Source organism: Pezoporus flaviventris, unplaced genomic scaffold (genome assembly GCF_033815535.1).
Source record: "Pezoporus flaviventris isolate CSIRO_AGI_PZ_B2104156 unplaced genomic scaffold, CSIRO_AGI_Pfla_v1 ptg000013l, whole genome shotgun sequence".
NCBI classification, from domain to species: domain Eukaryota; kingdom Metazoa; phylum Chordata; class Aves; order Psittaciformes; family Psittacidae; genus Pezoporus; species Pezoporus flaviventris.
The window spans coordinates 25,090,488-25,110,487 of NW_026892561.1; the positions used below are offsets into that span (position 1 = coordinate 25,090,488).

A 20,000-nucleotide genomic window follows, 5' to 3' on the forward strand; every position below is an offset into this window, starting at 1 on the left:
CTGCAGCCCTGGCAGCTCTAATGCTGGGAAGCAGTTGGCACAGAAAGGCCAGCAGGGCCATGAGAAGGGGGGCTGGGGGCGATACTGGCCAAGAGCTCCCCCTTCCTCTCAGTGAGAGAGTAAATAAAGAGGGAGACCCTTGGGCTGGTCGTTACCTTGCTTGCCAAGGGGCAGGGTGACACCCTGGCAGTGCCCCACTGTGCCAGGGAAAAGGTACTGCAGCATTAATTGCCACCAGTAGGTTTCAGAATGAACAGAGGTCTGGCTGCAGGTTAACCCCTCAGCCTGGCACCAGCGCTGGCCTTTATCTCCTGACGTGGTGCCCAAAGCCTGCACCCACCTGCCCTGCACCCAGGTCCAGCGAGAGCGTCCCTTGTCATAACTGTGTGCTTCCTACCCTACTGCCATCCTCTTGGGGCGGTGTGGGGGGGGGACGACAGGCAGAGCCAGAGCCAGAGCCACAGCCCCCCTTTCGCGGGCAGGCCCGGGGCTGAGGGGTCCCTGTCCCTGCCCTGGGGGCTCTGGGGGCAGCGGGGCCTCGGGGCCGGGCGGGCCGGCGCTGTCCGCGGTGCTGGCACGGCGCTCTCCGCGGTGCCCGGCCTTCCTCTCCTCGGCCCCCTCCTCTTCTTTCGTCCATTCTCCTCCTCCCCGCGCCCCCCTCCTCTTCGTTCATCCCCCTCTTCCTCTTCCTTCAGCCCCCCTCTTCCTTTATCCTCCCCGGCTGCCTTCATTCCCCTTCTCCTCTGCTCATTTCCCCTTCCTCCTCTTTCCTCCAGCCTCTCTCCCACCTATCCTTCTCTTCATCCTTCATCCCCCTTTGCCTCCTCTTCCCTAGCCTTCCTCCCGCCCTTCCTCCTCCTCTTCCTCTCCCTCCTCCCTCTTCTCCCCATCCTCCTCCTCTTCCTCCTCATCTCCCTCCCCCCTCCCGCTTCCCCCTCTCCCTCCTCTTCCTCCCTCAGCAGTGACGTCTCTGGACGTGCTGCTCCCCGGCCCGGCGCAGGCACCGCTCGGGGCTCCGGCACCGCGGCCCAGCCCGACAGCAGCCTCCGGCGGGACACGGGCGCTGCCCGGGGCCGCCCATGCGACCGGGGGATGATGCGGGCGGCGCGGAGCCAGCGGTAGTGCCCGCACCGGGCTCCCCCCGGGAGCATGGGCTGCATCGGCTCCAAAACCACCATCGGTGGGTGAGCGGCAGCGGGGGAGGGGGGGGGGGGGTTCGTGGAGGGTGTTAGAGTATGGGAGTATGGAGCGTGTAGGGGGATGTGGATTGTATGGGGTGCGGGGGATGTGGGAAGGCTGCTGGGGGGTGGCCGGGGGTATGGGGGTGATGCTATGAGGGTGTTGGAAGGATACAAGGGTGGGGGGATGTGGGAAGGTGGGGATGGAGGGGAGCTGGGGTATGAGGTGGTTTATGGGGCAGGCTATGTGGGCTGGGGACTATGGAAAGGTATGGAGGTAGGGAGGGGGACACGGAGGATTAGGGTGCCTAAGGATGGGAGAGGATACAGATAGCTTGAGGGCTTTGGAGGGTTTGGGTGTGTATAAGGGGATGGGGGCTATAGACAGGTGGGGATCTGGGGCCTGGGGATGCTGCTCTGGGCAGCTAGGTAACCCAAAGATTACAGGGAGTTATAGGGGGTGAGATTGGCAGGGACTGGGGGAATTTGAGAGGCTGGGGTGCAGCTTTGTGGGAGCTGGTGGGTAATGGGGGGATGACAGGGGTCTGAGAAGGGGGTGTGGGGCTGGGGGTGTTGGTCAGAGGCCTGGGAGGGTAGAGGGGGTACTATAAGGGGGAGAGAGGTGCTTAGGAGGCTATTGGAGGCAGTGTGGGGGCTGGCAGGGGTGCATTGTGGGGGTGTGGGGTGCAGTTGGGATGCTATGGGAGTGCTGCAGATGTCCTGGGGGTGCTGCAGGAGGGATGGGGGCTATGGGGGCTGTAACCATGATCCAAGGGTGTTCTGGGGGCTGGGATGGTGCTGGGGGTGTTGCAGACGCAGCAGTGAGGCCCTGGGGGTGTTGTTGCTGGAGCGGTAGGGGTGTTGATGCTTGGGCATCATCACAGGGTGCCCCTGCCCACAGCCGGGGGTGTGATTGGTGCCATTGGGAGTTTCTCCAGGAGCCAAAGGCTACCCTCAGATAGGGGTTGGGGGGGAACACTGTTCAGCCCCCCCCATATCCCACCTCCAGGATGGTTTACATAAGCTGGGCCCACCTTGGTGCAGGGGGAATGAAGCTGCTCAGGGGCATCATGTTCTCGGCCCTTGAGGGCTGGCCTGGGTGGGGGGCTGTGTTGACAGAGGACCCTCCCTGTCCCTGGAACTTGGAAGTCAGTGCCTAGGAGGTTTGGGGTGCCAGTGCCATGAGGTCGGGCTGCTGGGGTGGAGGATGGGAATGGGTGCTTTTATCACCCCCATCCTTTTTTTGCTCCTTTTCCTCTTACCTTTCCTCTTTCTTCTTTCCTTTTCCTCCTGGGGAACTGGGGAGGGAGATCTTGGAGGCGGAGGAGGAGCAGCAGCCCCCTGCAGTGCCACATACCCCCATGCACCCAGTGCCTGGCTCAGCCCATCCACCCCAGCCTGGTCCAGCTGCCCCCACCCCTCCCGAAACAGCGTCCAAGCTGGGACAGGAGCCCGGTCCCCACTGCCTGGCTGGGGCTGCGCGTTAGCGCTGACACAGGCAGAAGAGTTGCCTGGGTGTGAGTCACCTGTGCCGCAGCACCCGGCCACTCCGGAGCACCTCTGCAATGAGTTCTGCCTGGTCTCAGACCAGACAAGAAGCAGCTACCCTGGGAGGGGGGCGCTGAGCTGGGTGCTGGGGACATGGAGGTGCTGATGCCAGCCCTGGCTCTTCCCTCAGTGGCTGTGGACACGACGCTGTGCGTGGAGTGGAAAGAGGTGAAAGCGCTGTCTCCGCTGAGTGCCACTCGCCCGCTGCCCCGCCTGGTGCACCAGGCCTCCTTCGACAGCCAGGACTTCCTCCAGGTACCCTGGTACCTCACAGCAGGACACCCTTCCTGGGGTTTTGGGGTGCAAGGGGCCCTGCTGCCCCCCAGTCTCCTGGCCACTTGGACCCGACAGCTCGCAGCGGCTTGGGGCTGCTCTGACGTCAGCCACGAGCCAGGCTGTATCCTGGGAGAAATCAGTCCACGGTGCCTCGTTGCCATGGCAATGCAATTTGTTGCGCGCCTCCAAATCCTGCATTGCTTCCCCCGTGGCCATGGGCTCAGGGCCTGGCATGGCTGGGACAGGCAACAGGGACAAGCAGCAGGATTGGGATGCTCTGGCGTGGCAGTGGCCTTGCATGAGCACGAGTCTATGTGTGAGCACAAGCCGGGGAGGACACTCAGTGGCCCCAGCTAGCATGGACCATGCACATGTGTGTGTGTGCACGCAGGTGCGGGTTACGTGTGTGTGTGTGCACAGTAAGCACGTATGCGTGCAGGGAGTTCATGTGTGCGCATGGTGAGGAGGGCCCTGTGTGTGTGTGTTTGCATGTGTACGAGCGCCTGTGTGTGTACGTGTGGTTCCATGAGCAGGCATGTGTACACCGAGCATGTCTGTGTGTGCACGTATAAGGGTGCAGTGTGAGCAGCAGTGTACGGGTGTGCTACCATGACAGCATGCGCACAGACACAGGTGTGTGTGTGTAACTGCTGCCCTGCCTGTAATGGCTGTGGCCAACCCTCTGCACACAGGCACACGTGAGTCTGCAGCGCACGTGAGTCTGCAGCACACGTGTGTGCACAGACAACCCAGCTGCAGGGGGTGGGCACCAAGCGGGGCTGAGCCCCTTCCCAGGGCACAGGGTTTGGTGGCGGTGGTGGTGGCAGGCAGTGGGCAGGCGGGGTGGCTGGGGATCGTGACATCCTTGTCTGCCCTGGCAGGTCAATGTTGAGGACACTGTCGAGATGTTGCCCAAGTCACGGCGCGCGCTGACCATCCAGGAGATTGCTGCCCTGGCCCGCTCCTCTCTTCACGGTAACTGCTCGCCTGGCCCAGGGTGTGGGGTGCCCGAGAGTTCACCCAGGGAAAGGGTGTCTCCTATGGGAGAAGGGTCTGTGCCTCTTGGGAAGGGCGTTGGGGTCACCCCTCTGGAATTTGGGGGCTCAAGGTGTCCCTTGGTCCCTGGTGGTACCCAAGAGGAGGGCACGGGGCTGCCAGGTCCGAAGGGCAATAGATGGGGGTAGCTGGTTCATGGACTCATGGAGGGCACTTGGAGTGCTCAGGGAGTGCTGACGTGGGGGCACATCTCGCAGGCATCTCGCAGGTGGTGAAGGAGCATGTGACGAAGCCGACGGCCATGGCACAGGGCCGTGTCGCCCACCTCATCGAGTGGAAGGGCTGGTGCAAGCCAGTGGAACCACCCACTGCCCTGGAGAGCGCCTTCAACTCCTACTGCCACCTGAGCGAGGGCGAGCAGGAGGCGCGCTTCGCTGCTGGTGGGCACCATGTGCAGCATGGCTGGCAGGCACACTCCCCCACCGTGGCCAAGGGCAGGGCTGGTGGGGTGGGTGGTCCCCATCCATCCCTCCATCCCTTCATCCATCCCTCCATCCATCCCTCCATCCATTCCTCCATCCCTCCATCGGACCCTCCATCCATCCCTCCATCCCTTCATCCATCCTTTCATCCATCCCTCCATCCATCCCTCCATCCATTCCTCCATCTGACCCTCCATCCACCCCTCCATCCCTTCATCCATCCCCCCATCCATTCCTCCATCCGTCTCTCCATCCATTCCTCCATCCATCCCTCCATCCATCCATCAGTGCACTGTGGGCACAGAGACGCTGGGGCAGGGGTATTTTGGGGCACCTCCTGGTGTGTGTGTGACCTGTGCTTGTCCCATGCCAGGTGTGGCAGAGCAGTTCGCCATCGCTGAGGCCAAGCTGCGTGCCTGGTCCTCAGTGGATGGGGACGACTCCAATGACGAGTCTTACGATGAGGACTTCATGCCCCCCACAGAGAGCTCCCAGCCCACTGGTAAGTGCCATGGGAGTGGGTACCCACTGGGTGGGCAAGGTGTCCTGCTGCTGGTGTTGGTGTCCTGCTGCTGGTGTTGGTGTCCCGCTGCTGGTGCCAGGGGTTGAAAGAGTGGGATGCCCATGCCCGGCCACATTCCCCAGCCCGGCCACCCCATTTTGCAGCCATGCCCCTGCACTGAACCATGGCGAATGGCTCTCATGCCAGGGATGTAAAGCCCTGCACTGTCCCCAGTGCCAGAGCACACTTTGCTTTTCCTGTGGTGGTCACCAGCGCCACACACACAACAATCTGTGGGCAGAGGAGGCACGGTGCCTGGCAGGGTGCTCCCACCCCCTGGGGCACAGGATGAGGGGGCATCTGGCACCCCCAAGTGCATCAACCCTGACTGACCCCGGGCATCTCGGCTCCCTGCAGAGCTGCCCAGCTCGGTGCCAGCCAGCGCGCTGCTGCGAGACCTGCTGCAGGGCCACCTGTGCCAGCTGGGCGTGCGGCACGGCTCCTGCGAGCCCGAGAGCGACTCCTCGCACACGCTGTCCCCCGAGACTCTCTGCTCCAGCCTCTGCAGCCTGGAGATGGTGTCCCCCTCTGAACTCACTGCCAAACTGCTGGGCTCCCTGGGTGGCGAGGACCTGCTGCTGCCCAAGCTGCCCCCCCCGGCCAGCCAAAGTGCCTTGCGGGGCCTGGCACGGCTCCGGTGCCAGGACTCCTTCTACTCCGTGTCCTACGCCGAAGCCTGCCTCTCACCCGCTGAAGACGAGGTGGTGCTGAGCAAGGACTTCCCGCTCCGACGGAAAGTCTCCGACGTCGCATCCTCCGGGGTGGCATCGCTGGAGGAGGAGGCCGAAGAGCCCTGATCCCCCCCTGGGGTGCCCTGCCTCTCCTGGCAGGGGTCCACCCTTCTGTCGGACCCCGTGCTGGGCAAGGGACAGCCCTGCTGCTGTGCCCCCTCACTATCTGGGCACAGGGGGGTTTTGGGGGGCTGCTGCAGGCCCCTCGGCCATTGTGCCCCCGCCCCGCTTGGCCGTATCGTTGTCCTCCTGGATTTTTGCATGAGAGTGGGGAAGGGGCACAGGGAAGGGCTCGGTGGGGTCTGACCCCCACCCTGATGCCCAGATGTGCCCCCTAAAACTGACAGGACTGAAACAGTGGGGTTGGTTGTTCGCATGTTCCCCCCCCAGACCACCCCTGGCTCCCCTTTTGAGCACGGGTTCCCCACTGGCGTGGCTGAACCTCTCTGAGCATCCCGTGGTGCCCCTGCCCCATGCCCACACCCTCGGCTTGGGGCGGTGGGGGGAATGTGGGGAGTGGGGGAATTCCTTCTCTCTCCCCAGACAGCTTTTATCGGACAGTTTTAAACTGTGAACTGCTGCCTCGGGGCCGGGGGAGGGCTGGGGGCTCCAGGAGCTGTGGATGTGCCGTGGTGCCGGGGTTTCTATACTTTTGTATGTGTGTGGGGCTGGCATGGGAAGACTGTGGGGCCGAGTGGGGGCATGGGCCCCAGGCTGGGGCCTTTGGCCATCTGTGGCAGCACTCTCAAGCCAGTCCCGCGGCAGGGGGCTCAGCCCAGCCAGGGCCCCACAAGTCTGCTGAGGGGCAATGTGGGGTGGAGGCGGGAAGGGGCAGTGTGACCAACATCCCTGACCCCGAGTCACTCACCCCTAGCAGGGAACCAAGTGCCTACATGAAGGGCGACCACTCCCCCTGTCCTGATCAGGGTGGCACCCTGGCTTGGGGGCCCCCCAGGGCTGTGCCGGGGGTCCGAGCACGCTGTTTGGGGGAGGAATGCTAGTTTTTGCCAACGCTTGTGCCCCCCTTCCTGCATGGCATGTGTTCTTGTAGGGCCGCTTGCCCGCTGCATGCTGCTCCTTGCCCATGGCCACAGCACCCCTGGCCCTGCACCCTCAGGTGCCCCAGCACCCACTCCAGCTCTGCTCCTGTGTGCCCCCAGGATCCCCATCAACCCCTGCCAGGCACAGCACCCGTTCCCCCTCCCTACCGTAGGGTGCACGGCATGGGTCTGTCTCCCCTCTCCCTGCATGGCCAAGCTGTGAGGGGGTGCAGGGGCCAGCAGGCCTGATGCCATGCTGATGGGTTCCCTGCCATCACCCTCTTTCTGCGGACAGCGGATGCTCCCCGCGGCGCTGGGATGGGCTGCGGGGTACGGGGTGCCTGCGGGTGGGTGCGGGGCCTTGCTCTGTGTGTGTGTGCATGTGTGTGTTTACATGTGCACATCTGGAGTGTACATGCACAAGCACATGTGTTCATACTCACAGCAACCTGAGCACCCACCCCGCTGCGGCGGTACCCGAGGGGTGCCCACCCTGGCACCCCCTCCTCCATCCCACCACGTCTCCAATAAAGTCCATTGTGAGAGCGCTGTGCCAGGTGCCTCTTCTTGTGGGTGGGGGCACATCCTCCCGGGCTGCCCCGGCTGGCCCTGGTGGCAGCCACACATCTCCTCCTTGGCCCCACAGGGTGATGACGGGGCCTCAGCCTTTATCTTGCATTCCTGGGGCCAGGGTGCCTAATTATGGGCATGTGTCAGTGTCAGTGGTGGCAGGCGGGCGGCCCCCTCCCCGCGGCCAGGCCCTTGGTGGGCACAGGCAGCAGGCGCCATGGCCTCGCTCAGCTCAGCCTCCTCTTACCGCACCGAGCGCATTGGCACCTATGGTCCAGGGCATGGCGAGCCCCGCTTCGAGAGCGACCGGCAGCACGGACCCTTCGGGGCACTGGCACATGAGGCCTTTGGGTTCCCAGGTACTGGGGATGGGGGGCGGCAGGGAGTCCCTGGCATCCCAGGGAGGGCTTGTGACAGTTACCCACTGCCATGTGCTGGGCACACATGGGACCCCTTCCCCAGCACAGACCGGGGGGACTGCCCCTCAGGTGCCCCATGGCTCTGTGGACTGTCCTCCAGCCCTCACAACCCCCCCAAGCCCACGGTACCCTGTGTCCTTGTTGTGCCCTGACCCACTGTGCCTCCAGCTTCCCCTACCCAGACCTCTCAGTGTCCCCTGGTAACTCCCCACTTTCCTGTACACCCCCAGATTAAACCCAGTGCCCCCCAGTCCACTCTCCCTAGGTTGTCCCCTGTGTCCCCAGCCTCCTTCACCGCACCCCTGCTGTCCCCAGGTCCTTCAGTGCCCCCAGACCCCTCGGGTTCCCCCACAAACCCCATGGCCTCCTGCTAATGCTGGACCACCCTGTACCTTCATATGCATAGGAGGCCCTGCTCCCCCTGCAGCCCACCAGCATCTCCGGTGTTCCCAGACCCACAGTGCCACCTGCCACCCCCCAGCCTCCCCCCAGGTGGCACCCGCTTCCCACAGCCCCCAGTGCCCCAGCCCTTAGGCCCCTTGCCCCCATGCCTGGCAGCCCCCTACTGCCCACAGGGTCCCCAGGTGCCGTGTGCCCCTGCAGCCTGGGCACCTGGGTGCGTGCCCAGGGTGACACCTACCAGGTGGTGGCTGACGTCAGCCAGTTCGAGCCCCCTGACATCGTGGTGACGACCTCCAACTGCCACGTCGCCATCCAGGCCGAGAAGGTGAGGCACGCCAGGGCGGCAGCATTCCCACCCCCTGGCCACGGAGTGATGGGGATCCTGCACCATGGCACCCACTCCTGCAGGGGTGGTAACTGTGAATGGCCCCTGCTGGTATGGGGGTAACTGGGAACTCCGGCCCTGTTGCATTCTCTGTTGGTGGGGACAACTGGGAACAGCCCCTGCTGACACTGGGGTAAATGGAAATTAACCCACCCCCACAAGGCTGAGGCAAGTGAGACCTGGTCCTTCCTGGCAATGGAGTAACTGGGAATTGTCCTTGAGTCACCAGTAACTCTGCCCTGTTGAGCTCCCTGCTGGAGCCGGGGTGACCGGGAGCTGCCACATTGCCAGCACTGGGGTAACTGGGAATGTGCTGTGTACCACCATGCTGTGCCCCAGGCACCAGTGCTGCCCTCCCGCAGGTGGCTGAGGATGGCACCGTCTGCGACACCTTCACCCACAAGTGCCAGCTGCCTGAGGACATGGACCCGCTGTCGGTGAGCTGTGCCCTCACCGAGGCCGGCACGCTGGTGATCACTGCGCAGCGCCGTGCCGTAGCCCGCCCCAGTGAGCCCGCACAGATGCTGTACCGCAGTGAGGCCACGCTGTGAGCAGCGCTGAGGGAGGATCGGCTTCTTGCCCCAAGTGATGCCAACCTCGACACCATGGTGTAGCTTTGGTTGTACCCATTGGCCGTGCCCCCTCCCCACCTCCAGCTCCCCAGTGCTCTGGCTCTGTTTATAAAGACCTTTTATTAAATTAATATAAAAATCTCTGTATTTACATGGGGAGGATGCACAGCAGAGAGGAGGCAGGTTCCCCACTTCTCAGCCATGAAGTGCTGAGGAGAGAGGCAGTGCCCACCTGTGTCCCTGTGGGCACCCTGGCCTGCTGCCCCTCTGCCCCCTGTGCTACCCTGAGCAGGGACAGCGTGGTGCCTGTGGTGGGGGGTGAGTGCAGCGGCTGTGCCGGGGGGCACCAGGGGCTGGAGGGGCAGAGGTAGTGAAGTGGAAAGCCCCAAGAGCTGGCAGGGGGTGGGGGGCAGAGGCAGGCTGGAGGGCACCCAGCCAGCCCCTGGCACAGGGAGGGGGCAGTGGTTCTGGATTGAGGGTGCCACCCCTATGATGAGCTTGGCACAAGCAGGCACAGAGCAGGTGCCAGGGGCCCTGGGGACAGGGGGGGTGGGCACCCCCATCTCACTGTCCCTTGGGGCTGTCGTCGTCATCATCACCCCCGGGACTGGCCTCGCGGGGCATGGGGTGGTGCTGGTGGCGGTCCCAGAGCTGGTGCAGGGCAGTGGTGTCGGGCTCGCCGGCACTGGCGGTGCTGTCACGGAAGCTGGCGAGTGGTGGGCGCACCTTCACCCCCTTGGCTGTCAGCGAGCCCTCGATGGCCTTGCGCAGCTGCGAGCACCCCAAACACATGGGCAGGTGGCCCTGGGTGACCCCTTGTGCCCCTCCAGCCCCACACCAGTCCCTGCTCACCTCCTTGAGGGACACCATGCCCACCAGGCGCCCGATGCTGGTGACATACGCATGGTCCAGGCCCAGCAGTGAGAAGATGGTGTGGGTCTGCAGGAAAAAGGGTCTGAGTTGGGGATCTGGAAGGTTAGGGAGAAGGTCCAGGGAGGCACAGGCACACCTTGTGCAGTGAGGTGTGCTCCACCAGCTGGAATGGTGCAGGGTCGATCTTGGCGCTGCTGAAGTCCACCAGCTGGTCCAGCTGCTGCTCTTCCCACTCCAGGATCTGGGGAGGGATGCCATGGGGCAGGGTGAGGGGACTTGGCCGCACAGGATGCCAGTGAGGACCCTCCCCTGCGCTCAGCATTATGGGGATACTGGTGCTGCCCACGTCCCTGCCCACCTTTTGCCTCAGCACCCCATGGGTCCCCTGTGGGCAGGAGGGTCCTGCCTGCCCCTGCCCACCCACTCACCTCTGCCGGGGTCATCCTGTCACCCAGATCCATCTCCTCCTGCAGAAGAGGCGAGCGTGAGCAGCCCGGCAGGGCAGCAGGCAGCATGACCGCACACCAGCCACAGGCAGAGAGCAAGCAGGGTACAGGCAGGAGCAATGGGGCTGCGGCAGCATGGGTAGGGTGCAGGCAGCACGTGCAGGTCAGGTGACACGATTGGTTGAGAAAACATAGGTCACGCCATGAATGGCTAAGGTGGGACAAGCCAGCTTGTGACTTATGGGGAGAACGCAGGTTGTGCCGTGATTGGCTGAGCGAAGTGGGGCAAATCAGAGAGCAGCCTTCAGGGCACGCTATGATTTGCCAGGAAGTTTGGGGACTGGGAGGGTGCACACTGTGATTGGTTGAGAAGAATCAGGGTGGACCGATTGGCTGTGCACACAGAGGCCGAACATGATTGGCCAAACAGAATTTTGCCAGGCCCCTGATTGGTTCTGAAAATCCGTGCTGGGCTCTGATTAGAGGAACCACGCCCAGCCTGCTATTGGCTGCAGCTTACCACGATGGAAATGCGGACATGTTTGGCCTTGCGATAGGCTGTGCCCTGGGCCTGGCACCACGTGGGGAGAGACAAGAGTGTTAGGGCATGGCAGGGCCGTGGCAGGGCAGGGATGGAACAACGGCAGCTCTACGCGCCGTGGGCAGGAAGGGGCAAGGACAGGCAGGGACGAGAACTGTTGGGCAGGGATTGCGAACGGGTGTGAAGGGACGCAAAGGAACTGGAATGGTCGGAAAGGATGGCAGTGGATAGAAAAGGCCAGGCAGGGCTGGGCAGGGCCATGCACTCACCTCAATGGGCTCTGCAGTGGGGTTGGCGCAGAAGAGGCTCTTGAGGGCAATGCCGGAGTGGTCGGTGGTGCCAGCTGTGGGTGGGGAGGGGTGTCAGTGGGGGTCACAGCAGGTTTGGGGGGGGGACTGTGCTGACCCACCTGGGGGGTTCTCGGCTGGGCCGCTGGGCACCCTCTTCAAAGCTGGCTTCAGGGGCTTGCGGGGGGTGGCGCGGGCGGGGGTGCCTGACGAGGCCTCCGTGCTGATCTGTGGGGAACAGGTGGTGGGGCACAGTGGTGGGGGCACCCTGGCCAGGCAGCCCCCATGATGCCCGCCCCCCTCACCTGGAAGCGGATGCTGGCATCGGACAGCCGGTGCCCGTTCTCGGCCAGCGCCTTCTGCTGCAGGGCCTGGAGCCGGCGCTGGGGGCTGAGCTGGTGGCTGAGCAGGGCCCCCACCTGCGTCCGCTCAATGGAGCCCAGCAGGATCATGGACTCTGATGGAGGCAATGGGGGGCCACGCTGGCTCCTGATCCCCCTTTGCCATCCCCACACACATCCCGGCACATCCCACAGCTGGAGCAGGCACCAGCAGAGCCCCCTACCCCCATCTCACCGGCTGACTCCACCAGTGGCAGGCTCTTCAACTTGGTGCTGTGCAGAACGTGCTGCAGGTCTCGGTACTTGCAGTTGAGGGTGACGTAGCGGATGTCCCGCACCATGATGTCCTCCACCCGCACATTGTATTTCCTGCCCCAGGAAGGTAATGGTGGCCTCGCTGTGATGCCACCCCTTACCCTTGTGCCTGGTGAGGGGCTTGGGTACAGAGCAGGAGACACACACTCACTCGTGGTGGCCCCAGCCCAGCTCAGGGAGGTAGGGCAGCTTCTTGATGCGGATGATGCTGTCGTAGAGGGAGGGCTGGAGGCTCTGGGCCACAGCGTTGGCCAGGATGACGGCGATCATGACGGGCAGGATGTGAGAGATCTGCCCCGTCAGCTCAAAGACGATGACAGCCGTGGACACCGTGTGGGTAACAGCGCCCGACAGTGCAGCTGCCCCTGCATCCATCCCCAGAGACAGAGGGGCAACTGTGAGGTGCTGCCTGCCAGGCTGGGTCCCCACCCCATGGCCATCCACCAGTTCAGAGCCCTTGGGACCTCCTGGGGACATCCCCATGGTGGTGCCACTCCCAGCCCGTGGGGATAGCTCCTCAGCCCTGGGGAACCCACCAGCTCCTTTGGAGGTTGCCCAAGGGATGCCCACCATGGTGCCCCTGTGCCAGCCCAGTGCTTACCCACCACGGCGTAGCCCCCCGGGACAATGCGGTAGGTGTTGCTGTCAGTGTGGATGCCGTCAGGGAACCAGGCTGCCATGCTCTCCCCCACCAGGCGTCCAAAGGCTGCTCCTGCCCGCAGAAAGAAGCTGGGAGCAGGCACAGGACTCTCCCAGCACCCGACCCAGCCTCATGCCCTCTCCTCTACCCCAGAGCTGCTGCGAAGTGGACACTGGGGACATCCATAAGTATCTCCCTCTGTCCCTGCCTGGGGTATGGGTTCTCACCGATAACAAAGACAGGCATGAAGGCTCCGCAGGGCACTGGGATGGTGGTGGCCAGGGCTGACATCCAGAACTGTGTGGGGATGCAGACACACATCTTATTAGTTTCTGTTCCCCATCCCAGCCCTGCCTCTTGTCCCTGCCATGACCCACAGCTAGCTGGTGTTGTGCAACACATGGGCACTGCACTGTGCCATGGGACAGCCCCACTCCTGCCTGTGGGCACCTTGCCAGAACCTCCCTAGCGGCACCTTGGTGCCTCCCATCGAAGATCTCTGATGGCATGTCAGAGCACCCAACCAACACCCGCATGGCCTCTGGGAGCAGCCACCTAGTGCTACCTTGCTGGCAACCATCTGGCACCTCCCTGGTGGCATCAAGGAGGCCCTCTCCAGAGCCTCCTGGTGGCACCTGAGGGCTGGCAGGGGCAGGAGGCACTCACCTTCATGAGGATGAAGACAACAAGGGTGACAAAGACGTTGGAGCGGGGATGGTGCCAGGCCTCCAGGATGCCCAAGTATTCGAACTCGTTGCTGAGCCCTTGTTTGGCCCATGTTTGGTTATCGAAGAGTGTCACCAGGGTGTCCTTCTGGGTGAGCTGGTGATGGGCAGGCATCAGCTGGGGCTGGCAGAGGCCCTGGGGTGGGTACCGGTGTGTCACCCCATGGCAGGTACCTGGCCGGCCATGAACTGTCCGAAGCCGGGTGGGAATGTCAGCGTGGAGATGAGAAGCGTCACCAGGGCAGGGAAGAGCAGGCGCCTGGCAGGGTGGCATGGGGCGGGAGTGACCTTGGTGCAGCCCTAGCTGCACCACCCCAGTGCCAGGGACCGACAGGCACCTACTTCTTCATGAGGAAGCGGTTGATGGTCTTCTGCCGGCGCATGAACTGCACGATCTTGCGGTTGAGGTAGACAAAGAGCGCACCCCCAAAGCCGCTGGCGATCCTGGTCAGAGGACATGTGAGTGCTTACCCAGTGCCACCACGGCCACTGACATCACCATCGCCACCTGCCACCAATGCCTCTTCTGCCCCAGGGCCATGGCACGGGTGCCAAGGTGGCCGCACTCACCCAATGACGGCGAAGGCAGGCAGCTCCTGCAGGTCGAAGGGGAAGTCAAGGCGGAAGCGGGTTTTGAACAGCGCCGTGATTGTCTCTGGGGGATGGCAGGGGTCAGGGGGATGGCGGGGCGACCCCCGAGCCCCCCACCCTACCAGGGATACCTTCATCCTTGTTCCAGACAGCAAGAACACGGAAGATGAAGGCACTGAAGGTGGCGGCAAAGAAGCCACGCCAGTAGTTGCGGACGGCAAAAAAGGTGGAAGTGACCTCGATGCTGAAGAGGACGCCTGGCACCGGGGGGAAGCGCACAAGGGAGACGGCGAAACCCAGGTGGGCCCCCGGTGCCTGGCATTCTTCCTGCCCCGAGCCCATGCTTGTGCTGGGTCCGCAGGGGTCTGGCCAGCCCCACAGACACACTATGGGATAGTTCAAGGGCTTCCCTGGCAAAGCACATGGCCAGTCTGTAGCTGGCTGCAGTGGGCATAGCGAAGCAGCAGCTTGCAAGAACGAGAGGGTAGCACAGAGACACGAGCAGCAACATGGCGGGTGGCACTGGGGTGGGATGGGGCGCACGCAGGCAGACAGACAGACATCAGGCAAAGGGCAAGGAAAGAGTTAGACACATCACCAACCTACGGGCAGGGCTCAGCGGGGCTGGAGCAGGGAGCTCCCTGGAGCGCAGCGCAGCAGGGAAGAGGACGAGAGCAGACGTTACACCTCCAGGAGGATGGTGCCCGTTCCCCCCTTCCTCCTCCCCGCTAAGCGGCACTGCCCTCTCCCACGCCAGCTGTCCTGGGGGCCCTTGCTTGCCTTACTGGGCAGACCCCGGTGCCCGGGTGGGAGGTGTGGGGTATGCCAGGGGCCCAGGGTGACCCTACCTCCGATGGGGGCAGCAAAGCAGCATCCGACCCCAACAGCACAGGCAGCTGCCAGCATTTCGATGTTCCTCGCCTCGTTCTGTGGGAGAGCCAAGGGTGAGTGGGCACTGCCCCTGTCCCAGGTGCTGCCAAACCTGCTGGGGGCACTGGCGGAGCCCCCTGGGGCCAGCCTGTGCTGCTCACCTTGTAGATACCCCCAAAGAGGGAGAGGAAGCGGCTGAGCAGGGCTGCACACATGCTGGCGATGTGGACAAAGGGACCCTGCAAGGACAGCGGCGGGGCTGAGGATGGTGTCCCCCCCATTCCCCTGCCTGCCTTGACCAGGGCACTGCCCTCACCTCCTTGCCCAGGGGCATGCCGCTGCCCAGGGCGCACGTCAGCCCGATCACCTTGGCCACAAAGGTCTTGAAGGTGAGGTACTCCTTTAGCACGACGCCCCGCAGGATGGTCTTCATCTCAGGGATCCCTGAGCCTAGCACCATGGAGACAAGCTTCATCCTTGGCCATAGAGAGGGGACACTGGGCAGCCTCAGATCTGTAGTTCTTGGGGGGACCCTTAACATTCTGCCACACCCGAGTGCCATATGGAGACCCCAGAGAAACCTCTCCCCACAGCCCCATGGCCATATAGGGACAGCTCAACCTATAGCTCTCTGGGGACCCCAATCCCATAGTCCCCAAGAGACCTTCTGAAGGCCAGCTCTTAGCCCTAGGAAGACCCTATAGCTCAGGACATCCACACCTTAACTCACAGGAGACCCTCTGAAGACCAGCCCATAGCCCTTGGAAGACAGCCAGCCCCAGGAATTGATGAAATCTCTGTCCCTGGAAGTGTTCAAGAACCAAGTAGATAAGGCCCTTAAGTGACAGGGTTTAGTGGTGGCCTTGGCAGTACTGGGGTAAAGGCTGGACTTGGTGATCTTAAAGGTCTTTTCCAACCTAGCTGATTCTATGATTCTACAACATCCAACCCACAGGCCCCAGAAGATCCTCTGAAGACTAGCCCATAGCCCTGGAAAACTCCCCAGGACCCCCAGCCTTATAGCCCAGGAAGTCATCCACCCCATAGTTCACAGGAGACTCTCTGAAGTACAGCTCATAGTCCTTGGAAGACTTCCAGGACCCGCAACCCCACAGACCAAAAGGAAACCCAGACAGCTCCCAGCCGATAGCCCCAGGGAAAGGACACCCCTTTGGGGTGCAGGCACCCCTCCAGTGCCCTACCCACAGCCTGAGGAGCGAGGATCTGGGTGAAGCCGGCTGAGAAGGTGATGAGCACAGTGGGGTAGGTGACCCAAGCCAGGTACTGCAGCAGCACGTTGGTGTCCAGGCCCCCATACATCCACTTCTGGGCTGCGGGCACATCCAGCCAGCCAGGTCACAGGTAGCAAGGACATGGCATGGCACAGCACTGCGACACAGCCATCCCATGCCCCACTATGGCCCCGGGAGCCCACCAGTGCCCACTCACCTTGGAGGCAGGTGGCAATGGCAAAGTCCATGGCCCAGCTCACCAGTGCCATAACCAGCCCCAGGAGGATGAGGAAGACCCAGTCCTCGCCCACCTTGGAGAAGAGGAACCGCCGGCACTGCAAGGCGCAGACTGCAGGTACAAGGGTAGGCTCAGGGCCAGGCACCCCAGCGGTGGGCACACCGGGGTGGCAGGGCCAGGCTGGCAGGGACACAAATGCTCACAGCCAATGGCACCAGTCCAACACCACTGGCACTATCCGGTGCAGGAGCACCGCGGTGCCATGCCACAGCCACTGGCAGACAGGAACGGTGGGATCAGCGCACTCTGGCCGTGCACAGCAGCACACGGCGCGCACCTCCCACCAGCACGGCCCTCCTGGCACGGCCCCAGGCAGAGGGGCTGGGGCCCCCCGGTCCCTGCGGCGTGCCCGGCTATTTTGGGCCATTGTGTCCCCGGTGCTCGGCGGGCAGGTGGCATTGTCCTCGGCGCCGGTGTCCCATGACAGCCAGAGAAACCCTACCTCCCACCGCTGTGGCAGGGTGGGCAGCCATGCCCTGACCACTTGCTGCCTTGGGGCTGTGCCCACTGCTGTCCCCCACCCCCGTGCCCCTGTCACCCGTGGCCCTTACCTCGGCAGGGCGCACAGCGGCCCTGGGTGTACTCCAGCAGCTCGGAGGGGCGGCGGGGCCGGGGGGTGTCCCCCTCCCCGTGCAGCCGCAGCCGGGCTGCCTCATCCTTGGCGAAGGTACCCAAGTCCTGCGTGTAGCGCCCATACATCTGTGGGGGAAGGAATGGGCAGGGGGGTGGCACCCCGGCTTGCGCACACAAGGGGGGAAACCGAGACAGGGGAGTATGGGCACGCTGCCATGGCCATCCAGCACCGGGGAATGCCAGGCGACGGGACGGGCAGCCATGGCACCCCAGGGGAAGGGGCGGCGGTGCCTCTGCGGTTCCTGGGCTGCCCACAAGGGTGTGGAAGTGGGCTGGGCAGATAAGGTGTGCGGGGATCGATGGCGATCTTTTTGCCCACACACCCAGAGCAGGCAGGCGGCACCGCTGGTACCAGTCCCAGCCCTGCCCAGGTGCCCCGGGCACCAGCTGAGCTGGCAAAGGGTGGGGAAGGGCCTCCGGTGATGGGAGCAGGGCCAGCCTGGCCGGAAAACTCTCTGAGGTCTGGTATTGGGGTTGTGCTGGCACTCTGCAGGCGCCTCCCCTCGCCATCACTAAAAGCAGGGCCAGGATGCCCCCCCTGGGAGGCAGTCTCAGCTTTCTACACGTGACGTGAGCTGGCCGGTCTCAGCCGGCAGCAGGGAGGCAGGAGGACAACGGGGGGGGCAGAGCATATCCCCAGTCCCGGTGGGGGAGGTCACAGCATCAGGCACGGGGCAGTCCCTGGGCTATGAGGAGGGGTCTGGGGAGCAAGGAGGTTCAAGGGGGACCCCCTCCTCCTGAGTACCTCCTGCCTGCTCATGGCACGTGGCCTGGCCCAGGCAGGGGGTGGTTCTGGCACTGCCCCCCTTGCTGGCCAGGATCTCTTTGTGCCTGTCCTCCCTGCCGAGCCGGGGACATTTGTCCCATGCTGACGGGCACTGCCAAGGACTCGGTTGCTTGGTTTCCGCCTCGCTCCCCCCAGCACGACCTGAATGCCAAGAGCCAGAGGTTGGCCCGGCACAAAGGGAGGCTTCAGGGCTGTGGGGGCCCTGCCAGGCTCCCACATCGGGGCGACGTGAGCCCCATGCCGATGGCATGCCCACCTGCCGTGCCATGCCAGTGCAGCGTGTGGCTGCCCAGCCAGGACACTGCCCGTGCCAGTGCCGGTGCCCGGCAGAGGGGCATCACCAGGGGTGGGCACCGCACTGGGCACGTGGGCAGCCCAGCCCCGGCTGCCTGGGTCCCGTTCACACCCCCCGGCCTGCTGTCACGTTTCGGCTCCCTGTGGGGATGGCGTGAAGGTGCACTTCTCACAGAGCACCTCTTCTGCCCAGGTCCCTTTGGCAGGGAGCAGAAAGCAGCCAGAGTGGCGCCAGCTGGATTCTCTGCTGTCTAATACCTGGGTTGTGCTCAGCAGTGGGAGGGAGGTGGGGAGGCAGGTGGTGGAGGGGGTGCACATGCATTTCCATTGCTTATCCCCCTCTTGCATGGATTTCCCCCCAAACTCGAACTCAGCAGTTTCTCGCCCTATGAGAATGTGCTGGGGGGAAGACACAACCAAGGCAGAGATGCTGACATGGCCACCTTGGGGGCCCAGATCCGGCACTGGCTGCCAGAGAAGGACCCCAGCCCTGCACGGGGTCCAGTGTTCAAAGGCTCCCTTCGGGCAAAGCTTGTTTCCTCTGGAAGACAAAATGGGTCAGCTCCCTGAAGAGTGCTGTCCCCCTGCCAAGCACCCGCCTCCCCTGACCCCCCTGCTGCCCCATGGCTGGCCTTGGCCAGGACTGGGGTACTCCCAAGCTGAGTGCCCCCAAACCAGCTCCATTTCCACCTCCTGGACTGTGCTGGGGGCTGCCATACTGCCCTCCAGGCACTGGGGTACCCCGCAGGATGTCGAGGTCCAGGGGATCCAGCCTGACTGAGGAGGAAGGATTTTGCTTCCCCTCTTCCCCTGTTTGCAGCCAACCCCACCTGCAACAACAGGGATGTAGCTGAAGGGGCTACGGCACCCTGCTGCCGCACTGTGCCAATCTGTGCCACCCCTCTGACCCTTGCCATGGCCCCACAGGCAGGACATGGGACCCCAGGCCCCTCAGCCCTGTCAAGGGGGCTATGGTGAGGGCCAGTGGTGGGCTCTCCCCTTCCTCCTCCTTCTCCTCCTCCTCCTCTTCCCGCTCGGGTTATTTTTCCACAAAGGCCTTTTGAAACACAAACAGCCCCGGGACTCCAGCCTCCGCCGCGAAGCAGCTGAACAATCACAGTGCCGGGCAGGCAGGGAACGGGCACGGGGAGGGGGGTCTGGTGGGGGGCACCCGGGGACACGGGCACAGGCCAAGGATGCTATGTGGGTCTCGGGCTCTTGCACCGTGGGCACTGGCCGTGCTGCAGCCCCCAGGCAGTGCCAGCCTGCGGTGCCTGCTGTGCCCAGGCGATGCTGCGCCTGGGGCGGGTGCTGGCATCTGGCACTGCCATGTCCCCGTGCCACCCTGTCCCATAGCACCCAGCCTGCCTGGCAGCAGTGCCCACCTCTGCGATGCCAGCCAACCTTCCCCCCAAACCCTGATCCTGAGGGTGATATTTTAAGGCGGGGGGGGGGGGGGGGGGGGGTCTCCTGGGCTGGCAGCGGGCAGGCGGAGGCTGGGGGCTGTGTGTCACGCTGCCCGTCTTAACTAGGTTCTAATCACCCTGAGTGGCTCCACTGTGAACAAGGGAAGTTTGTCAAGCTTAATCCCTCCCTTTCCAGGGGCCCTTTGCTCCCCACCATGCAGCCTGGCATGTGGGGGCACTGGGGATGGTGTGCACCCTGGCACCCGGTGGGCTCAGCCAGAGGTTCCCATGGGTGCTTGCCCAAAGTGGGGTCTCCAGGGAGTGATGCTGCATCCTGGGGAGACCTTTAAGGCTGGGGCTGTGCCAGCCCCAGTGGCACCATGGCCACGGCACACATGGATGGTGAAATCTGGTGGAGTAAGGGCGTGTGGTGGGGATGGGGCTCTTCAGGCATGGCTGGGCAGTCCTGCAACCTGGCTGTGATGCCCTGGCTTTGGGCATGGACAGCAAGAGCTGTCCCTAGGGCTGTCTGGCTCAGACTAGCCTGTGCCAGGCTCCAG

General features: G+C 63.7%; 3 protein-coding genes across 5 annotated transcripts in view; 2 read left to right on the top strand and 1 right to left on the bottom strand.

Annotated features, from left to right (window-relative positions):
* The first annotated feature begins 700 nt into the window (after window positions 1-700).
* FAM131A (family with sequence similarity 131 member A) lies at window positions 701-7,364 on the top strand. Its single transcript, XM_061452382.1, is given in 7 exon segments — window positions 701-1,135; window positions 1,137-1,180; window positions 2,857-2,981; window positions 3,884-3,977; window positions 4,256-4,438; window positions 4,854-4,982; window positions 5,400-7,364. Coding segments are annotated over 7 exon segments (1,071 nt in total). The 5' UTR covers window positions 701-1,079; the 3' UTR covers window positions 5,840-7,364.
* A 124-nt stretch (window positions 7,365-7,488) lies between these two features.
* On the top strand, window positions 7,489-9,308 carry LOC133268765 (heat shock protein beta-7-like). Its single transcript, XM_061452383.1, has 3 exons — window positions 7,489-7,742; window positions 8,378-8,529; window positions 8,952-9,308. The coding sequence occupies exons 1-3, from the start codon at window positions 7,601-7,603 to the stop codon at window positions 9,138-9,140; spliced, it is 483 nt and encodes a 160-aa protein (XP_061308367.1). The 5' UTR covers window positions 7,489-7,600; the 3' UTR covers window positions 9,141-9,308.
* Window positions 9,309-9,685: 377 nt separating this feature from the next.
* Window positions 9,686-20,000, bottom strand: part of CLCN2 (chloride voltage-gated channel 2) — an 82,844-nt gene continuing 72,529 nt past the window's right edge. For 2 of the 3 annotated variants that reach the window (XM_061452381.1, XM_061452379.1), the window contains exons 3-25: window positions 16,872-17,019; window positions 16,240-16,371; window positions 15,993-16,121; window positions 15,107-15,240; window positions 14,952-15,029; window positions 14,769-14,847; window positions 14,052-14,177; window positions 13,900-13,984; window positions 13,672-13,773; window positions 13,504-13,588; window positions 13,271-13,426; window positions 12,832-12,901; window positions 12,566-12,676; window positions 12,116-12,329; window positions 11,885-12,018; window positions 11,614-11,765; window positions 11,431-11,536; window positions 11,291-11,364; window positions 11,001-11,051; window positions 10,463-10,501; window positions 10,171-10,275; window positions 10,014-10,100; window positions 9,686-9,932 (exon numbers count right to left, since the gene is read on the bottom strand). In XM_061452381.1, the coding sequence (XP_061308365.1) occupies window positions 9,726-9,932; window positions 10,014-10,100; window positions 10,171-10,275; window positions 10,463-10,501; window positions 11,001-11,051; window positions 11,291-11,364; window positions 11,431-11,536; window positions 11,614-11,765; window positions 11,885-12,018; window positions 12,116-12,329; window positions 12,566-12,676; window positions 12,832-12,901; window positions 13,271-13,426; window positions 13,504-13,588; window positions 13,672-13,773; window positions 13,900-13,984; window positions 14,052-14,177; window positions 14,769-14,847; window positions 14,952-15,029; window positions 15,107-15,240; window positions 15,993-16,121; window positions 16,240-16,371; window positions 16,872-17,019 (2,604 nt within the window). In that variant the 3' untranslated portion in view covers window positions 9,686-9,725. The remainder of the gene's footprint in view (window positions 9,933-10,013; window positions 10,101-10,170; window positions 10,276-10,462; window positions 10,502-11,000; window positions 11,052-11,290; window positions 11,365-11,430; window positions 11,537-11,613; window positions 11,766-11,884; window positions 12,019-12,115; window positions 12,330-12,565; window positions 12,677-12,831; window positions 12,902-13,270; window positions 13,427-13,503; window positions 13,589-13,671; window positions 13,774-13,899; window positions 13,985-14,051; window positions 14,178-14,768; window positions 14,848-14,951; window positions 15,030-15,106; window positions 15,241-15,992; window positions 16,122-16,239; window positions 16,372-16,871; window positions 17,020-20,000) is intronic. The other variant, XM_061452380.1, reaches the window with a different exon arrangement.

Excerpts from the sequence above, each read along its gene's own strand:
- LOC133268765 (XM_061452383.1), top strand. The coding sequence starts at position 7,601 with ATGGCCTCGCTCAGCTCAGCCTCCTCTTACCGCACCGAGCGCATTGGC. Across the intron at positions 7,743-8,377 it reads TGAGGCCTTTGGGTTCCCAG|GGTCCCCAGGTGCCGTGTGC; the intron begins GTACTGGGGATG and ends TACTGCCCACAG. Across the intron at positions 8,530-8,951 it reads TCGCCATCCAGGCCGAGAAG|GTGGCTGAGGATGGCACCGT; the intron begins GTGAGGCACGCC and ends GCCCTCCCGCAG.